The sequence below is a fragment of the Stegostoma tigrinum genome, chromosome 2 (genome assembly GCF_030684315.1).
Source record: "Stegostoma tigrinum isolate sSteTig4 chromosome 2, sSteTig4.hap1, whole genome shotgun sequence".
Taxonomy (NCBI): Eukaryota; Metazoa; Chordata; class Chondrichthyes; order Orectolobiformes; family Stegostomatidae; genus Stegostoma; species Stegostoma tigrinum.
Genome location: NC_081355.1, coordinates 93,243,437 through 93,260,029, shown reverse-complemented (window position 1 = coordinate 93,260,029; position 16,593 = coordinate 93,243,437). Strand labels below are relative to the sequence as shown.

General features: G+C 42.4%; 1 protein-coding gene across 5 annotated transcripts in view; it reads right to left on the bottom strand.

Annotated features, from left to right (window-relative positions):
- Positions 1-1,271: 1,271 nt before the first annotated feature.
- Positions 1,272-16,593, bottom strand: part of vwc2 (von Willebrand factor C domain containing 2) — a 159,598-nt gene continuing 144,276 nt past the window's right edge. For 4 of the 5 annotated variants that reach the window (XM_048562562.1, XM_048562568.2, XM_048562585.2 and 1 more), the window contains one exon: positions 1,272-1,568. In XM_048562562.1, the coding sequence (XP_048418519.1) occupies positions 1,417-1,568 (152 nt within the window). In that variant the 3' untranslated portion in view covers positions 1,272-1,416. The remainder of the gene's footprint in view (positions 1,569-16,593) is intronic. The other variant, XM_048562593.2, reaches the window with a different exon arrangement.

Below are 16,593 nucleotides of genomic sequence, written 5' to 3'. Positions count from 1 at the left end.
TCTCAACCAAATTGAAGAACTTTTAATAAGCAGCAGAGGGACTATGCAAGGAATATTTAATTAAATGCCAAATCATGTAGAGAAAACAAAAGTGGGACTGTAAAATCGGATTGAGAGTGAGCAGGAAAAGACTGAACCAGCAAATAAGATGTTTTAAAAGTCTCCAACAATAATTAAGCCTTGGAGGAATGCAATTCTACATCAGTAAAGATAAATTTATATGCCAAACATTTTGTATGTTATTAGTTTGGGATTCCATTCTATATATTTTAATCCTGAGTATCTTGGTGAGATACAAGTTTATTGAAGTTTCACGAGGAGTAGGGTGAGCAGATTGCACCTTCCAGGCTTTTGCACTTAACTACACATGTAATAGCCTCCTTGTTATTCTTGCTGTGAAATCCAGACCAATATCCGTAAAGTGAAATACTGTAAGCACGAGGCACTACCTGAAAGCAGTTTCCATTTTATCATTTTGCTCTTTTTTGATTGGAAATTATCTAGAATTTGAATAGTGTAGTGATTTCATTTAGCTCTTGGCAGTTTGATAAAGAGTGGAGATGTTTGAAAGCTTGAGATGAATCATCAGCATGTAAGCAGGACACAAGTTTCTACTGTTATTCTTCATAGAGCAAATAACTGATCAAAGCGGTGCTACCTAAGGGAGCAGAAGAAATGTTTGGGTACTGGGTCTCCTTCCCAGCTGTTTTTTGGTACATAGTGAAGAACAACATTGGCAGTTGCTTGTGAGCAGATCTTGGCTGGAGAGGAGGGACAAAAAGAGAAGAAATAAATGATGCTCAGATCCAAATCCAAATGAAGAAGAACACCATGTAAATAATGTTATGATCTTAATGAGAACAAAGCTGTTTGGATTTCCAGCAGCACTACTGATGTATTAAACAACAACAAAATCATAATGTCCTGGAACACGCAAAGCAATTATTGCTAATATCCCATAAAATATCACTAAACACGTTTCTTTTGCATTTCGTGTTTTCAAGTTATTTACTCTAATGTAAAATATTTGCAGCTATAATGACAGTACACTATTTTTCATTACTCTCCTCTGATTTTTCTTAGCAGGCTTGCTGACCTTTCCTCTTAACCTTTATTCAAAGCATCATGTTGAACTTTGATTGAGGAGCACAGGTATTATCGCAGGAGGTGACAGCTGATGGGGAGACTGGAACAGAACATTTCAAACGTCTGCTATCCACTGAAAATCTAAAAAAGAACCAGATTGTGATGCTTGAAATATACTAGTCACTTTTTATTGCTCAGATTTAGTACAAATAACATGACTAATTCAATATAAGTATGGTATGCAATACAGAATGTACAAAAACACCATTCATTCAGTCCCATTTTATGTTGAATATAGCAAAAAAAAACTTTATCCACACGATCTTTTGTCTATATTTCCTTGCAGTCATTCTTGATGCAAGTTGCCTGGTGATCAACTCTCCAAGTGCCATCTTCGTAGGAGCAATGGCAAGTTGTGCATTCATCAATCTTCACCTCTCGTCCAGCTGGGATAATAGCGACTCCTGCAAAACAATTGGGTCCTAAGAGAAAAACAGTATTGTCATTATTTGTTATTGTGTGTACACAGTGGGATGTCCAACACATGGCAAATACTGAAAGTAAATTATTTTACAATCGTGTACAATGTACAAATTGATTCTCAAGTATCAAAATAATATGTAAAGTTTAATGATTTTTAATAGTTTGAAAAATATCTACATTTTCTGGTGATGTGTTTTAACAAAAATAGGTTCTATTAAAATAAAGATACTGACAATACACAGATAAGTATATTTAATTAAATTTCATTAATTTACTATTTTTCTTGTGGAAGTTGTAGATTGTTCAATCTTGAGAGCATGGTAAAATGGCTGCAAGATCATCCAATCTTTCCAAATCTGAAGTATTATAATAAACTAACTGATAATGGAATAAGAGATAACAAAGTGTGGAGCTGGATGAACACAGCAGGCCGGCAACAATGGAATAATGTGGTTACTAGAAATGTACATTCATATCTATTTAGTTTAACAAGAACTACTTTCATTTTTCCTGCTTGATATTGTGTTAATTTGCTGCAATATGGAGCATCATGTATGAGAGCTAATTTTTTCATACGCCAGCTAGTTAGGCCTGCGATGCCAGCTATGTTTCTCTTAATGTGATTTGATTTATTTGTTGTCATATGTACCTTGTTACGAAATTCAGTGAATAGTGTTCTATAGTTTCACCGCCCTATGGCACCGGCTTAAAATACCGAAAAAAAAACAGAATGTAAAAGGAGAAAAATTAAGGGATAAAGAAAGTGTCCAACTTTACAGTTCTTCTTGTTAAGAGCTCCACCATGGGCCATGGGCCTGGTGGCCAGACAAAAGTCCCCTTCGCAGTGCCACTGCTGGTCACTCTTTGATGCCATTTTGCCTCTACTGATGTCCTTGCCTCTGGGCTCCCCTTGCTGATGCAACTGTTGCTGTTGCCGCCAGGTCTCATATTGGGCCTGAGCCCACCTCTGCTGCTGCCTCCATGAATCTGCACTGGACACAGACGCTGCTGGGAGCCCAAAACTGCCTGTGCAGGTGCAGCAATAGCCATAAGTTGGTGCCAGCAGCGCCACGAAGATGCGGAAGTCACTGGGAACCCGAACTCACCTTCGATGCCGCTGCTGCGCGTCTGCATGCTGGGACTGCTCTCCACTGCCAATGATGTCGCCTCACCCGAGCTCTTCACCAACAGATGTGTAAAATAAAATAAACCAGGGAGAAAAGAAAAGAAACAAAAAGAAAAGTGGGCGAGCCCCGGACTCAGAAACCCTCTTCCACCTCCATCTTACAGGGAGCCAAAAGGCCAGACCTTTAAAGTTAATGCAGTACACAGAAATAAACTCTTTCCAGATGTTAAAAAATAGACTGAGAAAGTCATAAACAAGCTTTTATATAAACCTGAAAGTAATTGCCTCAAAATACGGCTACTGATTACTGATTAGGGCAGCACAGTGGCTCAGTGGCTAGCGCTGCTGCCTCACAGCACCAGGGGCCCGGGTTTGATTCCTCCCTCAGGTGACTGTCTGTGTGGAGTTTGCACATTCTTCTCATGCCTGCACGGGTTTTCTCTGGGTGCTCTGGCTTCCTCCCACACTTCAACAATATGCAGGTTAAGTGGATTGGCCATGATAAGTTGTCCATAGTGTCCAGGGATGTGTAGGTCACATGGACTAACCGTGGGAAATGTAGGGTTGCATGGGAAGGGAGGGTGGGTCTGGGTGGGATGCTAACTGATGATGGCAGAATATTTAGAGTACCATTTATGACTTGCCAGATACTAGAACAATCCTTACCCACAAAAGCAGGACCTGGACAACATTCGGAGTTGGACTGATCTGATAAGCAATATTTGCCACACACCAGACCAATCTCCAAACAAGCAAGAATCTAATCATCCCTACATTGACATTTGATGGCATTGAGAAACAGAGTTAAGATTAACAATGGCATAAAGCTGAGCTGAACCACCCATACAAACTTTGATGGGTCGAAGCTGAGGTTGGAACCTGGAGATTTTGCAGTGACTAACTCACTTCCTGAATTCACAAAGACACAGGTACCTTTCATTATTCTTAGATTAGGATTGTGATGGAAACCCTGTCCACTTGCCTGGGTTAGTGCTCCAAAAAACTCTCAAAACATTTGATAACATCTAGGATAAAGCAACCTTTTATTCAGCATACTAACCATAGCTTGAACATTCACACCCTTCAACACCCATGCACAGTAGTGGCAGTAGGTCTGACAGCATTTGTAGTGAGAGATTTCAAATGTTAGCTCTGTTTCTCTTTCCACAGTTGCTGCCAGACCTGCTGAGTTTCTCCAGCAATTTCTGGTTTTGTTTCAGATTTCCAGCATCTGTAGCTTTTTGAGTTTTACTATAGTTGTGACAGTTTCTGTTGTATTATGGCACAGACTCCATATAGAGTCATAGAGGTGTACAGAATGGAAACAGACCCTTCTGTCCAACTCCTAGCCAATCAGATATTCTACAATAATCTAGTCCCATTTGCCAACATTTGGTCCATTATCCCTCTAACCCTTTCCTATTTATATACTCATCCAGCTGCCTTTCAGACGTTGTAATTGTACCAGCCTTCATCACTTCCCCTGGCAACTCATTCCATACACGTACCACTCTCCGCATGAAAAGGTTGCTTCTTAGATCCCTTTTAAATCTTTACCCTCTCACTTCAAACCTATGCCCTCTAGTTTTGGACACGCCTACCCTGCAGAAAAGACTTGGCTAAGCACCCTATCTATGCCCCCCCATGATTTTATAAACTTCTATAAAGTCAGCCCTCAGTCACTGACATTCCAGGGAAAATAGCCCCAGCCTGTTTTGCCTCTCCCTATAGATTAAATCCTCCAAACATGGCAGTACACTTGTATATCTTTTCTGAACCCTTTCAAGTTTCACATCATCTTTCATGTAGTGGGGAGACCAGAATTGAACAAAGTATTCCAAAGATGGTGCAACAAATGTTCTATGTAACCACAAAATGACCTCCCAACTCCTATACTCAATGCATGATAATAAAGTGTGAAGCTGGATGAGCTCAGCAGGCCAAGCAGCATCTCAGGAGCACAAAAGCTGACGTTTCGGGCCTAGACCCTTCATCAGAGAGGGAAGGGAGAGAGGGGGAGGCGGACCAAAGATGGAGAGAAAAGAAGATAGGTGGAGAGGAGAGTATAGATGGGGAGGTAGGGAGGGGATAGGTCAGTCCAGGGAAGACGGACAGGTCAAGGAGGTGGGATGAGGTTAGTAGGTAGGAAATGGAGGTGCGGCTTGGGGTGGGAGGAAGGGATGGGTGAGAGGAAGAACAGGTTAGGGAGGCAGAGACAGGCTGGGCTGGTTTTGGGATGCAGTGGGGGGAGTGGAAGAGCTGGGCTGGTTGTGTGGTGCTGTGGGGGGAGGGGACGAACTGGGCTGGTTTTGGGATGCGGTGGGGCAAGGGAAGATTTTGAAGCTGGTGAAGTCCACATTGATACCATTGGGCTGCAGGGTTCCCAAGCGGAATATGAGTTGCTGTTCCTGCAACCTTTGGGTGGCATCATTGTGGCACTGCAGGAGGCCCATGATGGACATGTCGTCTAAAGAATGGGAGGGGGAGTTGAAATGGTTTGCAACTGGGAGGTGCAGTTGTTTATTGCAAACCGAGCGGAGGTGTTCTGCAAAGCGGTCCCCAAGCCTCCGCTTGGTTTCCCCAATGTAGAGGAAGCCACACTGGGTACAATGGATACAGTATACTACATTGGCAGATGTGCAGGTGAACCTCTGCTTAATATGGAAAGTCATCTTGGGGCCTGGGATAGGGGTGAGGGAGGAGGTGTGGGGGCAGGTGTAGCACTTCCTGCGGTTGCAGGGGAAGGTGCCGGGTGTGGTGGGGTTGGAGGGGAGTGTGGAGTGAACAAGGTAGTCATGGAGAGAGTGGACTCTCCGGAAAGCAGACAAGGGTGGGGATGGAAAAATGTCTTGGGTGGTGGGGTCGGATTGTAGATGGCGTAGAAGCGTCGGAGGATGATGCGTTGTATCCGGAGGTTGGTAGGGTGGTGTGTGAGAACGAGGAGGATCCTCTTAGGGCGGTTGTGGTGGGGGCGGGATGTGAGGGATGCGTTGCGGAAAATGCGGGAGACACGGTCAAGGGCGTTTTCAACCACTGTGGGGGGCAAGTGGCGGTCCTTGAAGAACTTGGACGTGTGGGATGTGCGGGAGTGGAATGCCTCATCGTGGGAGCAGATGCGGCGGAGGCGGAGGAATTGGGAATAGGGGATGGAATTTTTGCAGGAGGGTGAGTGGGAGGAGGTGTATTCTAAGTAGCTGTGGGAGTTGGTGGGCTTGAAATGGACATCAGTTACAAGCTGGTTGCCTGAGATGGAGACTGAGAGGTCCAGGAAGGTGAGGCATGTGCTGGAGATGGCCCAGGTGAACTGAAGGTTGGGGTGGAAGGTGTTGGTGAAGTGGATGAACTGTTCGAGTTCCTCTGGGGAGCAAGAGGCGGCGCCGATACAGTCATCAATGTAACGGAGGAAGAAGTGGGGTTTGGGGCCTGTGTAGGTGCGGAAGAGGGACTGTTCCACGTAACCTACAAAGAGGCAGGCATAGCTGGGGCCCATGCGGGTGCCCATGGCCACCCCCTTTGTCTGTAAGAAGTGGGAGGAATCGAAAGAGAAGTTGTTGAGGGTGAGGACGAGTTCGGCTAGGCGGATGAGGGTGTCGGTGGAGGGGGACTGGTTGGGCCTGCGGGACAGGAAGAAGCGGAGGGCCTTGAGGCCATCTGCATGCGGAATACAGGTGTATAGGGACTGGACGTTCATGGTGAAAATGAGGTTTTGGGGGCCAGGGAATTGGAAGTTCTGGAGGAGGTGGAGGGCATGGGTGGTGTCACGAACGTAGGTAGGGAGTTCCTGGACCAAAGGGGAGAAAATAGAGCCCAGATAGGTGGAGATGAGTTCAGTGGGACAGGAACAGGCTGAGACAATGGGTCGACCGGAGCAGGCAGGTGTGTAGGCAAGGGTCGACCGGGGCAGACAGGCAAGAAGACTTTCCATATTAAGCAGAGGTTCACCTGCACATCTGTCAATGTGGTATACTGTATCCATTGTACCTGGTGTGGCTTCCTCTACATTGGGGAAACCAAGCGGAGGCTTGGGGACCGCTTTGCAGAACACCTCCGCTCGGTTTGCAATAAACAACTGCACCTCCCAGTCGCGAACCATTTCAACTCCCCCTCCCATTCTTTAGATGACATGTCCATCATGGGCCTCCTGCAGTGCCACAATGATGCCACCCGAAGGTTGCAGGAACAGCAACTCATATTCCGCTTGGGAACCCTGCAGCCTAATGGTATCAATGTGGATTTCACCAGCTTCAAAATCTCCCCTCCCCCCACCGCATCCCAAAACCAGCCCAGATCGTTCCCTCCCCCCACTGCACCACACAACCAGCCCAGCTCTTCCCCTTCCCCCACTGCATCCCAAAACCAGCCCAGCCTGTCTCTGCCTCCCTAACCTGTTCTTCCTCTCACCCATGCCTTCCTCTCACCCCAAGCTGCACCTCCATTTCCTATCTACTAACCTCATCCCACCTCCTTGACCTGTCCATCTTCCCTGGATTGACCTATCCCCTCCCTACCTCCCCACCAATACTCTCCTCTCCACCTATCTTCTTTTCTCTCCATCTTTGGTCTGCCTCCCCCTCTCCCTATTTATTCCAGAACCCTCACCCCATCCCCCTCTCTGATGAAGGGTCTAGGCCCAAAACGTCAGCTTTTGTGCTCCTGAGATGCTGCTTGGCCTGCTGTGTTCATCCAGCTTCACACTTTATTATCTTGGATTCTCCAGCATCGCAGTTCCCATTATCTCTTATACTCAATGCACTGTCTAATAAAGGCAAGTGAGCGAAATGCCTTCTTCACCATCTGCGATTCCATTTTCAAGGAATTATGAAGTTACAATCCAAGGCCTCTATTTTCCTCAACACTCCCTAGGGCTTCACCATTCAGTGTACAAGTCCTGCCTTGGTTTGCCTTCCCAAACTGCAGCACCTCACATTTATCCAATTTAAACCCCATTTGGCATTCATTAGCCCATTTGCCCATCTGATCAAGGTCCCATTGTACTCTGAGGTAATGTTCTTCACTATCCACTACACCACCAATAGGTGTATAGGTCTATATGTTTGAGACATTTACATGATATCACAACAAGTGACATTCTGGTGGAAAGGTACATGCTCCACCTTCAGTCTCTCTCTCTGTATAATGCTCTCAGTGTAGTCCGTCAGCTGTGTATGTAATGTAAAGGAACATCAGTATGCCCAGAGCCCCAGATTATGTGTGTAAGTCTGTAATTTGTTAGCATTGTGAACAATTAGTGTTCTAAATGAACTCCGTGATGAATGATTCAACAAGAACTCGGTTTTTGTGGCATTTGGGCTAACATATAGGAAACCGCTATGAACATCAGTCTGGCATCCACAAATTGCATTATAGTACCTCATCTCCTTTGACAGTGTGTTCCAAAATCTGTGATCTCAACCACCAACAAGGACACAGCAGCAGATGCATGGAATACCACCACCTGGAAGTTCTCATCCAAGCCACACACCAAACTGACTTGGAACCATTCTTTTACTTCTGCTGAGTTAAAGTCCAGAAACTTCAAGCCCACCAGCAGTGCTTTTGTTCACTTACAGCACATAGACTTCAGTGGTTCAAGAAGTGGAACATCACTGCCTTTAACAGTAACTAGAAATGGGCAATAAATGTTGATCTACTTCACAAGAACAGTTTTACACAAAATGGCAGGACTAACAAGGAACTGAAATATAGACTCAGTTGAAAGACAGTAAACTGTCTGAATGGGGAGGGAAGGTCGTGAGCTCAAGTTTACAATTTCATGAACTTGTAAATGCAAGGGGCTGATTTTCATTTCTGGTTTTGCCTAAAAGGAGTGCAAAATGCTTACATGATGGATGACAATGTTGAAAACTCCTTTGCAAAGTCTTTCAAAGCAACATTGAATTGAATCACTGTCCAACCAAATGCCAAAGTGTTAGCAGCGTATGTTTAAGGATTAGAAAATGATCAACTCTTTGTCTGAGAAATTTCTTCCTGTGTCAACACAGATAGGAATCAGTCAAAAATATGCAAAAATGATGAATATGAACCAATTTGCTGCTTCAGATTAATGTAAGTATTCATGTCACATTGCTCAGCTTGCCAAGCAGAGTAGCTTTCCTTGGAAACACAGACTGATTAGCAATGTTGGTACAGTATTGTTTTTATTCTTTTCACTCGTCATCCATAATGCAAGGAAATGAAAATAACTTTAACAATGAAAATTAGTACAACTTGCAGAACAATTATGCAATTTGTGCAATGATGTAAATTGGCACACAATGTTACAAGTAATTCGCAATGGCTCCAGAGCCAAGCAATCAAATTTCTTTCTTAAAGTCCACAAGAGCCTACTTTAACACCAACCTCTGAGACAACATCCCGTTCCTGCAGTTTGACAATTCCATTTAATATGCCACCTATACTAGTGACTCAATTACTGACAATTACTGCTGAATGGAAGGCAATACTGTGGACTTGCACCATGGGAACTGGATGAAAACAGTCTGAGCTCATTTCAGAATCTTGCATCTGTCAGAATTTGCAATCTGAATTTGAACTCAGAACAGTCTTCACCAACTCACTTGCCCCCTCATATCATGTAAATTTCTGCAATAAGCTACAACAATTAATGCAAGGGAACAGCACTTCTAAATTCTTCACGCAATCAGTTAAGTTTAAGTCGTTCTTCTAGAAAGGTGCTTCCATTCTAATCTCCAATGGTTTTAAAAGATTCATCACTTTTGGCAAACATCACAAAGTATATTCATGTATATTGTTGTGGGATTCACATTCTACAACGCTTTTCCTGTAGTTCTGTAGCCTGAGGGATGGCAATACTGATTTCAGATCACATTAACAGCAGTTGCTGTGAACTGCTTCTCAACAACCATCAATGTTAATGTACCCATGATAGGAAAAAGAATCATTGCTGATATAGAATATGCATCAACAGAAGCTGAAGATTATATGAATTTTTAATTTCAATTTATAATACAGCCAGGAGTAATACAGCAAAGCACTTTCATTGGCTTATTTCCCAGACTTGTACATTTTGAATATGGCCTTAATTTTTAAAAAAAGCCTACATAAAGGAACTACAAAATATTTTGTCATCACTGTAGAAATTAAGGGCTTCATATCACTTTATGCATTCTACCAAATTTCGTGCTCTCTTTTTCAAGCACAAAGCTTTTGAGGAGAATTTTATCTTTTTTTGAGCCAATACAGTGTAAGTGCTGTTATTTGTTGTAAATTGGTAGGAAATCACAGAATCCAAACAGTGTGAAAGCAGGCCATTCAGCCCATTGAGTCCACAATGAATCTGCCTCCTCCACTTTCCCAGGCTGTACATTCCAAATCCTAATAACTCCCTGGGTAAATAAGTTTCTCCTCATGTGAATGCTAGCTCTCTTGCTGACAATCTTGAAGTTGTGACTTCTGGTTACTGACATACCAACTAGTGGAAACAGAATATCCTTCATAAGCCTGTCAAATTGCCCATAATTTTGAAGGCTTCAATAAGGTCACCTCTTAATCTTCTGAAACCAAATGTCTCTAATCTTTCCTTGTATCTAAAATCCTTCATTTCTGGTGTCATTCTGGTAAATCTCCTTCAAAATCTCTCCAGGGCTTTAACATCCTTCCTTAAATAAGGTGTCTAGAACCTTGAATGAAGCATAAAGACATGAAAACAGTTAAGGACCAAGGGACTTCTGAACTTAAAAGCAATCTATCTATTCTTTAAGCTTTAAAACTGAGCTTTCATTTCTTTAATCATCATTCATTCACATCAGGTAAAGCATGTTGAAGAACTGCACATGGGGAGGCTTTATCAAGGAGGAAGCAATGGTCTAATGGTATTATGGCTGGACTGTTAATCCAGAGACACAGATAACATCCTGTGGACCTGGATTCAAATTCTACCACAGTCAGAGGGTTCAATTTGAATTCAATAAACAACTTGAATTAAGAATCTAATGATAGCCATGAATCCATTGTCAATTATCAGGAAAAACCCAACTGGTTCAGTAATGTGCTTTAGGGAAGGAAACTGCCATTCTTACCTCGTCTGGCCTACATGTGACTCCAGGCCCACAGCAATGTGGTTGACTCTAAATTGATATCTGGGCAAATAGGGATAGACAATAAATGATGACTAGACAGTGATGCCCTCATCCAATGAATGATTAAAGGGGGATAAAAAGATTTGCAGGACCTGTACTCAGGTATAAAAATTTTTATTTGTTCTGGGGTGTGTGTATATCACTGACTGGGCCCACATTTATTGTCTGTTCGAACTTGCCCTGGAGAACGTCGTTGTGAGCTGCCTTCTAGAACTGCCTGCAGTCCTTGGGCCACAAAGTAGCCTGGCAGGAGCACTGAAGTAGAAGGAGCCCGTCAAAGCTATCGATGAACTGCAACTGTCAGATGGCTGCTCTGACTTTCAAGTCAGGAATTGACTTTGTTAAGCTGAAGAAGGTTGGATCTTTCCCTCCCAGTTATACATAAACTGCATCGGCTGCAGCGCTTTAAGAAAGCAGTCTCTTTTTAAAGGTGCTGAAAAAATGGGAAACAATTACTGCCCCAGTCTGTAATCCCATCAACCTATGAAAGAATTAAAAAAATGCTGAGGGCATTGAAGCACTCTTGCATTGATTTCTTAGTGTTGAGATGGTTGGCCTCCAACAACGACAACCTTTGGGTATGCTTCTAACAATCTTTGCCTTTACCTTTACATGCTAGTGCTGACATTCAATCATTCACCAACATGTTACTTAGTCTGTCTTTTGAGTGCTAACTCATTTTTAAAAAAATTTCAGTTCTTATAGCTGTAAATTATTACCTCAGAGACAGCAAGACTGTCAGTGGACATCTTTGATACAAATTGAAGTTTATTGTTCATAACTGAAGAATACTCATTTACTTTACAATTGTCATCTTACGTTCAGATTTGAAGCATCAAGCTGTTTTAATAAAACCAAGGAACAGAGAGTTGAAATATTGTTTTTTGATGGACTGGTAAATCGAATGGTTCTATTCATGTTACCCCTTGTAATTATTTAAAGGCTTTAGACATTAAAACATTATATTAACTGTTAGAAGAATATTACATTACTGTTGGAAAACACTGTTACATGTTGTTCTAAAATAATGCATTTGATTGCTTTTATGAAAACATTTAACACCAGAGTACCAGTTTAGAGATCCACAGGTGCCTATTCTTCACACTATCAGTTACATTAAAAATATAGATTTGACAAGTATTACACAAGATCAGCTACTTATTGTTTAGCATTACATGCTATTCTTCATTTGCACTTTTATCCTTTATAAAGTGTTAATATAATTTTACTTTGAGAGTTTATTTTTCTGGTGTTATGTACTTTTAGCTTAACAACTTCCTCACCTCCATCTTTAGTGCCCTGTCTCCAATAATATATTTACTGTCTCTATTCCTGGTTGATCCCTCAGCTTCGCTTTTATCATTATTCCCCTAAGGTCAAGGGTCACAGACCTGACAGTGCCTGGCATGTAATCGGCTCACCCACTATCACTGATCTTAATGGATCAATACAAGAGTCATTGAGCCTTGCTCTCTCCTCTGCCAAAAGTACCGTTATCAATTGAATATCTTGGAATGCAGTGATGTCTCCTATATCCAGAATGGTGACCTGGAAGCTGTGGCCACTTTTTTTCTTTCAAAATGTTTTGATTTGCTGAATGTGGCTTCTCTCTCCATTACCTGCAATGGCAAGCTGCAGCCCCCACCATATAAATGTCTCCTATTGGCACCTCAGTGTCAAGAGCCAATCTGTTATCCTTAAATTGGGACCCTAAGTCCATGTGAGGGTGTTGCCATGAGGTCTACTAGTGATATAGGGTGTCTGATATTAGCAGGTTATGCTTTATGCATCTTGTCAGGAAGAGAATTCCACTGGCGTTTAACTTCCCTATACCTTCCCTGTCCATCACACCTTTCCAGAGGTTTACGTCCCTTCCAAGTCTGGCATGGAAAATGTCTCAGCTTGACTCCCTTTGGGACATGTAGGAGGTTTCTTGGGTCCAAGAGTTGGCAGGTCATGTTGCAGTTGTATAGGACTTTGGTTCGGCCACATTTGGAGTACTGTGTACAGTTCTGGTCGCCACATTACCAAAAGGATGTGGATGCTTTGGACAGGGTGCACAGGAGGTTCACCAGGATGTTGCCTGGTATGGAGGGTGCTAGCTATGAAGAGAGGTTGAATAGATTAGGATTATTTTCATTAGAAAGACGGAGATTGAGGGGGGACCTGATTGAGGTCTACAAAATCATGAGGGGTATAGACAGGGTGGATAGCAAAAAGCTTTTTCCCAGAGTGGGGGACTCAATTACTAGGGGTCATGAGTTCAAAGTGAGAGGAGGAAAGTTTAAGGGAGATATGTGTGGTAAGTTCTTTACACAGAGGGTGGTGGGCACCTGGAACGCATTGCTAGCGGAGGTGGTAGACGCAGACACGTTAGCGTCTTTTAAGATATATTTGGACAGGTACATGGATGGGCAGGGAGCAAATAGACACAGACCCTTAGAAAATAGATGACAGGTTAGACAGAGGATCTTGATCGGCACAGGATTGGAGGGCCTGTGCTGTAGGTTTCTTTGTTTCTTTGTTTCAAAAGAGAGCTGCAGGTGGCTACGGAGATAGGGCTGGAGAATAGGACTAACTTGGCAGCTTTTCGAGAGCTAGCACAGACATGATGGGCCAAACAACCTTCTTCTGTACTGTAACATTCTATTACATTGAATTCTAGTTGGAACAAATCCTAATGAGATTGGGAAAATACTCAGGTGTAAATCATCAAAGAAAGGGGAAAGATTAGCTCGTTTCTGGGACAATGGTCCAGTGTGCTTAATCAGCTGCAATCATGCAACCTTATGCTTTATTTATTTTAAAAGGATCCAACCGAACACAACTGAGACTTCCAATGTTCAATCTTGTTACTTCTCTCACATATGACTACATATATGCTTATTTAAACTTGTAGAACTAATTTGACTGATTGTCTAATTAGTGGGACAAAGTAGCACAAGAAAATTTATTAGAATACCTAAAACTCTAAGGCCACATGACGTTTTACTAAAGTACTACAGTAAGAAAACACTTTCTCACCACAGGGAACAGAATTAAAGAACAACTATAAAGTAACTGTGTTATCAGGTAAAAAATCCAAATTAGAAATCCATTATATTCATAATCCATTTCCAAGATAATTGACTACACCTAAAGGGATATAATTAAAAATATAAAAGTTAGAAATAGGAATAGAACTCAAACATTAAAGGCTAAGAGAGTTGTGAAATAAGTTAAAATATGTTGAAACAGATAAGTGGACAAATTGAACAATTACATACAATTCTGGAAAGACAAAAAAAATCTGCAAAAGCACGCTGATGGCTAGGATCCCTGAGAAAGGAATAGTTTTGCTGGGCCTAATGGTCTTTTGAACCTTTATTAAAAAAGGGATGAATTCAAAAGGTAAGAAACTATGTGCAGAACCTGACCAGTTCCTAATCAATGTGGGTATTAACAAGTCAGTTTGGAAAATATGGTGAGATTGGCAGAAATGCGATTCTTGATACTGAGGAAAATAAGTTTAATTCTTGCTAGTGAATGGAGAGAGAATCGCCATGCAATTATTACATAATTTCATTTCATTAATATGAATTTTCAAATTCTTCCACCTGTTGAGTAGAAACTAGGCAACAATAATTCCCAATAATCCCCAATGCCTTGGCGATTCCAGTTCTCCTATTTAGACAACTGTCCCCAACAAATTAGGGTCGTGAATGCCAAGCCCTCCAGTTAGCCGAGGTTGGCATCAGACATATACAAGCCTCACTGCACCCTCAGGGCATATCTCTAGCCCAATTGCAATACAGTTCTACACTACAACACTGCACCAACATCTTAAGTGGAATGCTGCTGCCAGGACACTTTATACGCAGGTACAGACACCCAGCAAACAGATTTGACCAGCTGCAGCTCAGGGCTCCTCCATTACTCAATTAGTGGTCATTCACTTTACACATACTTAGTCTCTGACTCGCCTTTTTGTGCTTTATCCCCATAGCCAGCGCTGAAAGGCTGACAGTTCTTCAGTTTTGCCTTGATTTTCAGTGCAGACAGAAAGCCAGGCAAGTTGTCCTGGGTGTTAGCAGGGATGTCTCACTGGGGTGGACATGATATATGGCACCAGGCTCCATCACCATGTGCCAGCAGCTTACACAGCAAACACACTGCATATCTTTTAACTAAATGGCTGTGTTTCAAAATCGAAGGGGAGTAGCCCTCAGTTAGGACAACGGAAACAACTTTTGATCAGGACACAGCAAGTCAAGGGCATTGTCTGATATCACTCTGAGAGCTTTGCTCACAATCATTCAGCTGCCTGAAGTGGAAAGGGTCGGGGGGGGGGGGGGGGGGGTCTGTGTCACTACAGACTGTGGAGTAGGCTACAGTCGGTTCTGGGGAATTGGGGGTGTGGGGAAAGGAGTGTTAGCTCTATGAAAATCAGGAGGGTTAATAAGGGGCCACTATTGTAGTAGCGAAGCTGACCAACTCAATTCTAGAAATTGGAGGCTGGGATGTAAAGGGAACTATAACTGTGAAGGGAAGAAACTTAATGAATAAGGACCGAAAGAACTGCAGATGCTGTAAATCAGGAACAAAAACAGAATTGGCTGGAAGCTCAGCAGGCCTGGCAGGGTCTGTGAAGAAAAAAATCAGAGTTAACGTTTCGGATCACCTTCTGATGAAGAGTCACCGGGCCCAAAACATTAACTATGATTTTTTTCTTTACTGAAGCTGCCAGCCCTGCTGAGCTCCAAGCAACTTCTGTTCTTGTTCCTTAATGAATGGGGGTTGGTAGATATGATAGTGCACTGGATGAAATAGGTTATTGGGTTCATGAAGGTCACAACTACCCTGGCTTCAATGGGAGGACTGCGCAGCATGACATGGCTAAAAGTGGCCACCCCTGCTGGCTACTCATACTTCTCAGTTCAGTTACAGTCATTCATTCATTCTAAAAGCTATGTCATCCATTAACTGCAGTATTTTAAAGAGTGCACCAGAACTGCAGTAACCTCTAGTGGAAAACCCCTAGGTCAGGGCTAATGCTGGAAGATAAAGTTATAATTCACAGAGGTTTGTGGGAATGTGTGGAGAGTTGTTACTGACCAGGTGAACTCCACCTTCTGCAAAGAGGCAGCCACTGCATATCCATCTAGTAAAATGATCGGCAGCATGTGAGAAAGGTCTGGCAGCCTCCATTGCAAGAAAGAGTACAATTGAATCTAGTGATTTCCTATTGTAAAAAAGGTTCCAGTTAAAATTCCACCAAATTTTCTGATCTAAATTTGGAATTTTCTGACATTCATTTTTCTTCACTCTGAATCTTTTAAACAATCTGTCATGACAAAATTTCAACATGTCGTGCAGGCAAAAGCTAGGAAAAGAAAGCCAGTAGCACTTGGACATGAATGTACTAGGTGTCCTGGATACCCATTTTGAGCTACTCAAGAACAACTGGGCCACTATATGCCATTTTCAAATTTGTCTCATTTATCCATTGCATGTTTTGAGATGTTAGGAAGCTTTTTATCTTTGTAATTCTTCGCTGAATAAATAATTAAAAGGAAAACAATGCAGATTTTTGCAAATTAGCTGTTTGCATGTATTGTGGAATAATAATCAGCATGAATTTCTTTAAGGTTTCCCCACATCATCTGCTGTAACTTCAAGGAAAGATTACAGGAAAACTAGTTTAGTTTTTGTTTTGGAGTTGGCGGGAAAGAAATTTGAATTTATATCGCATCTCTCACAAATTTTCATGATGTTCTAAAATGGCTCACAATCAATTAA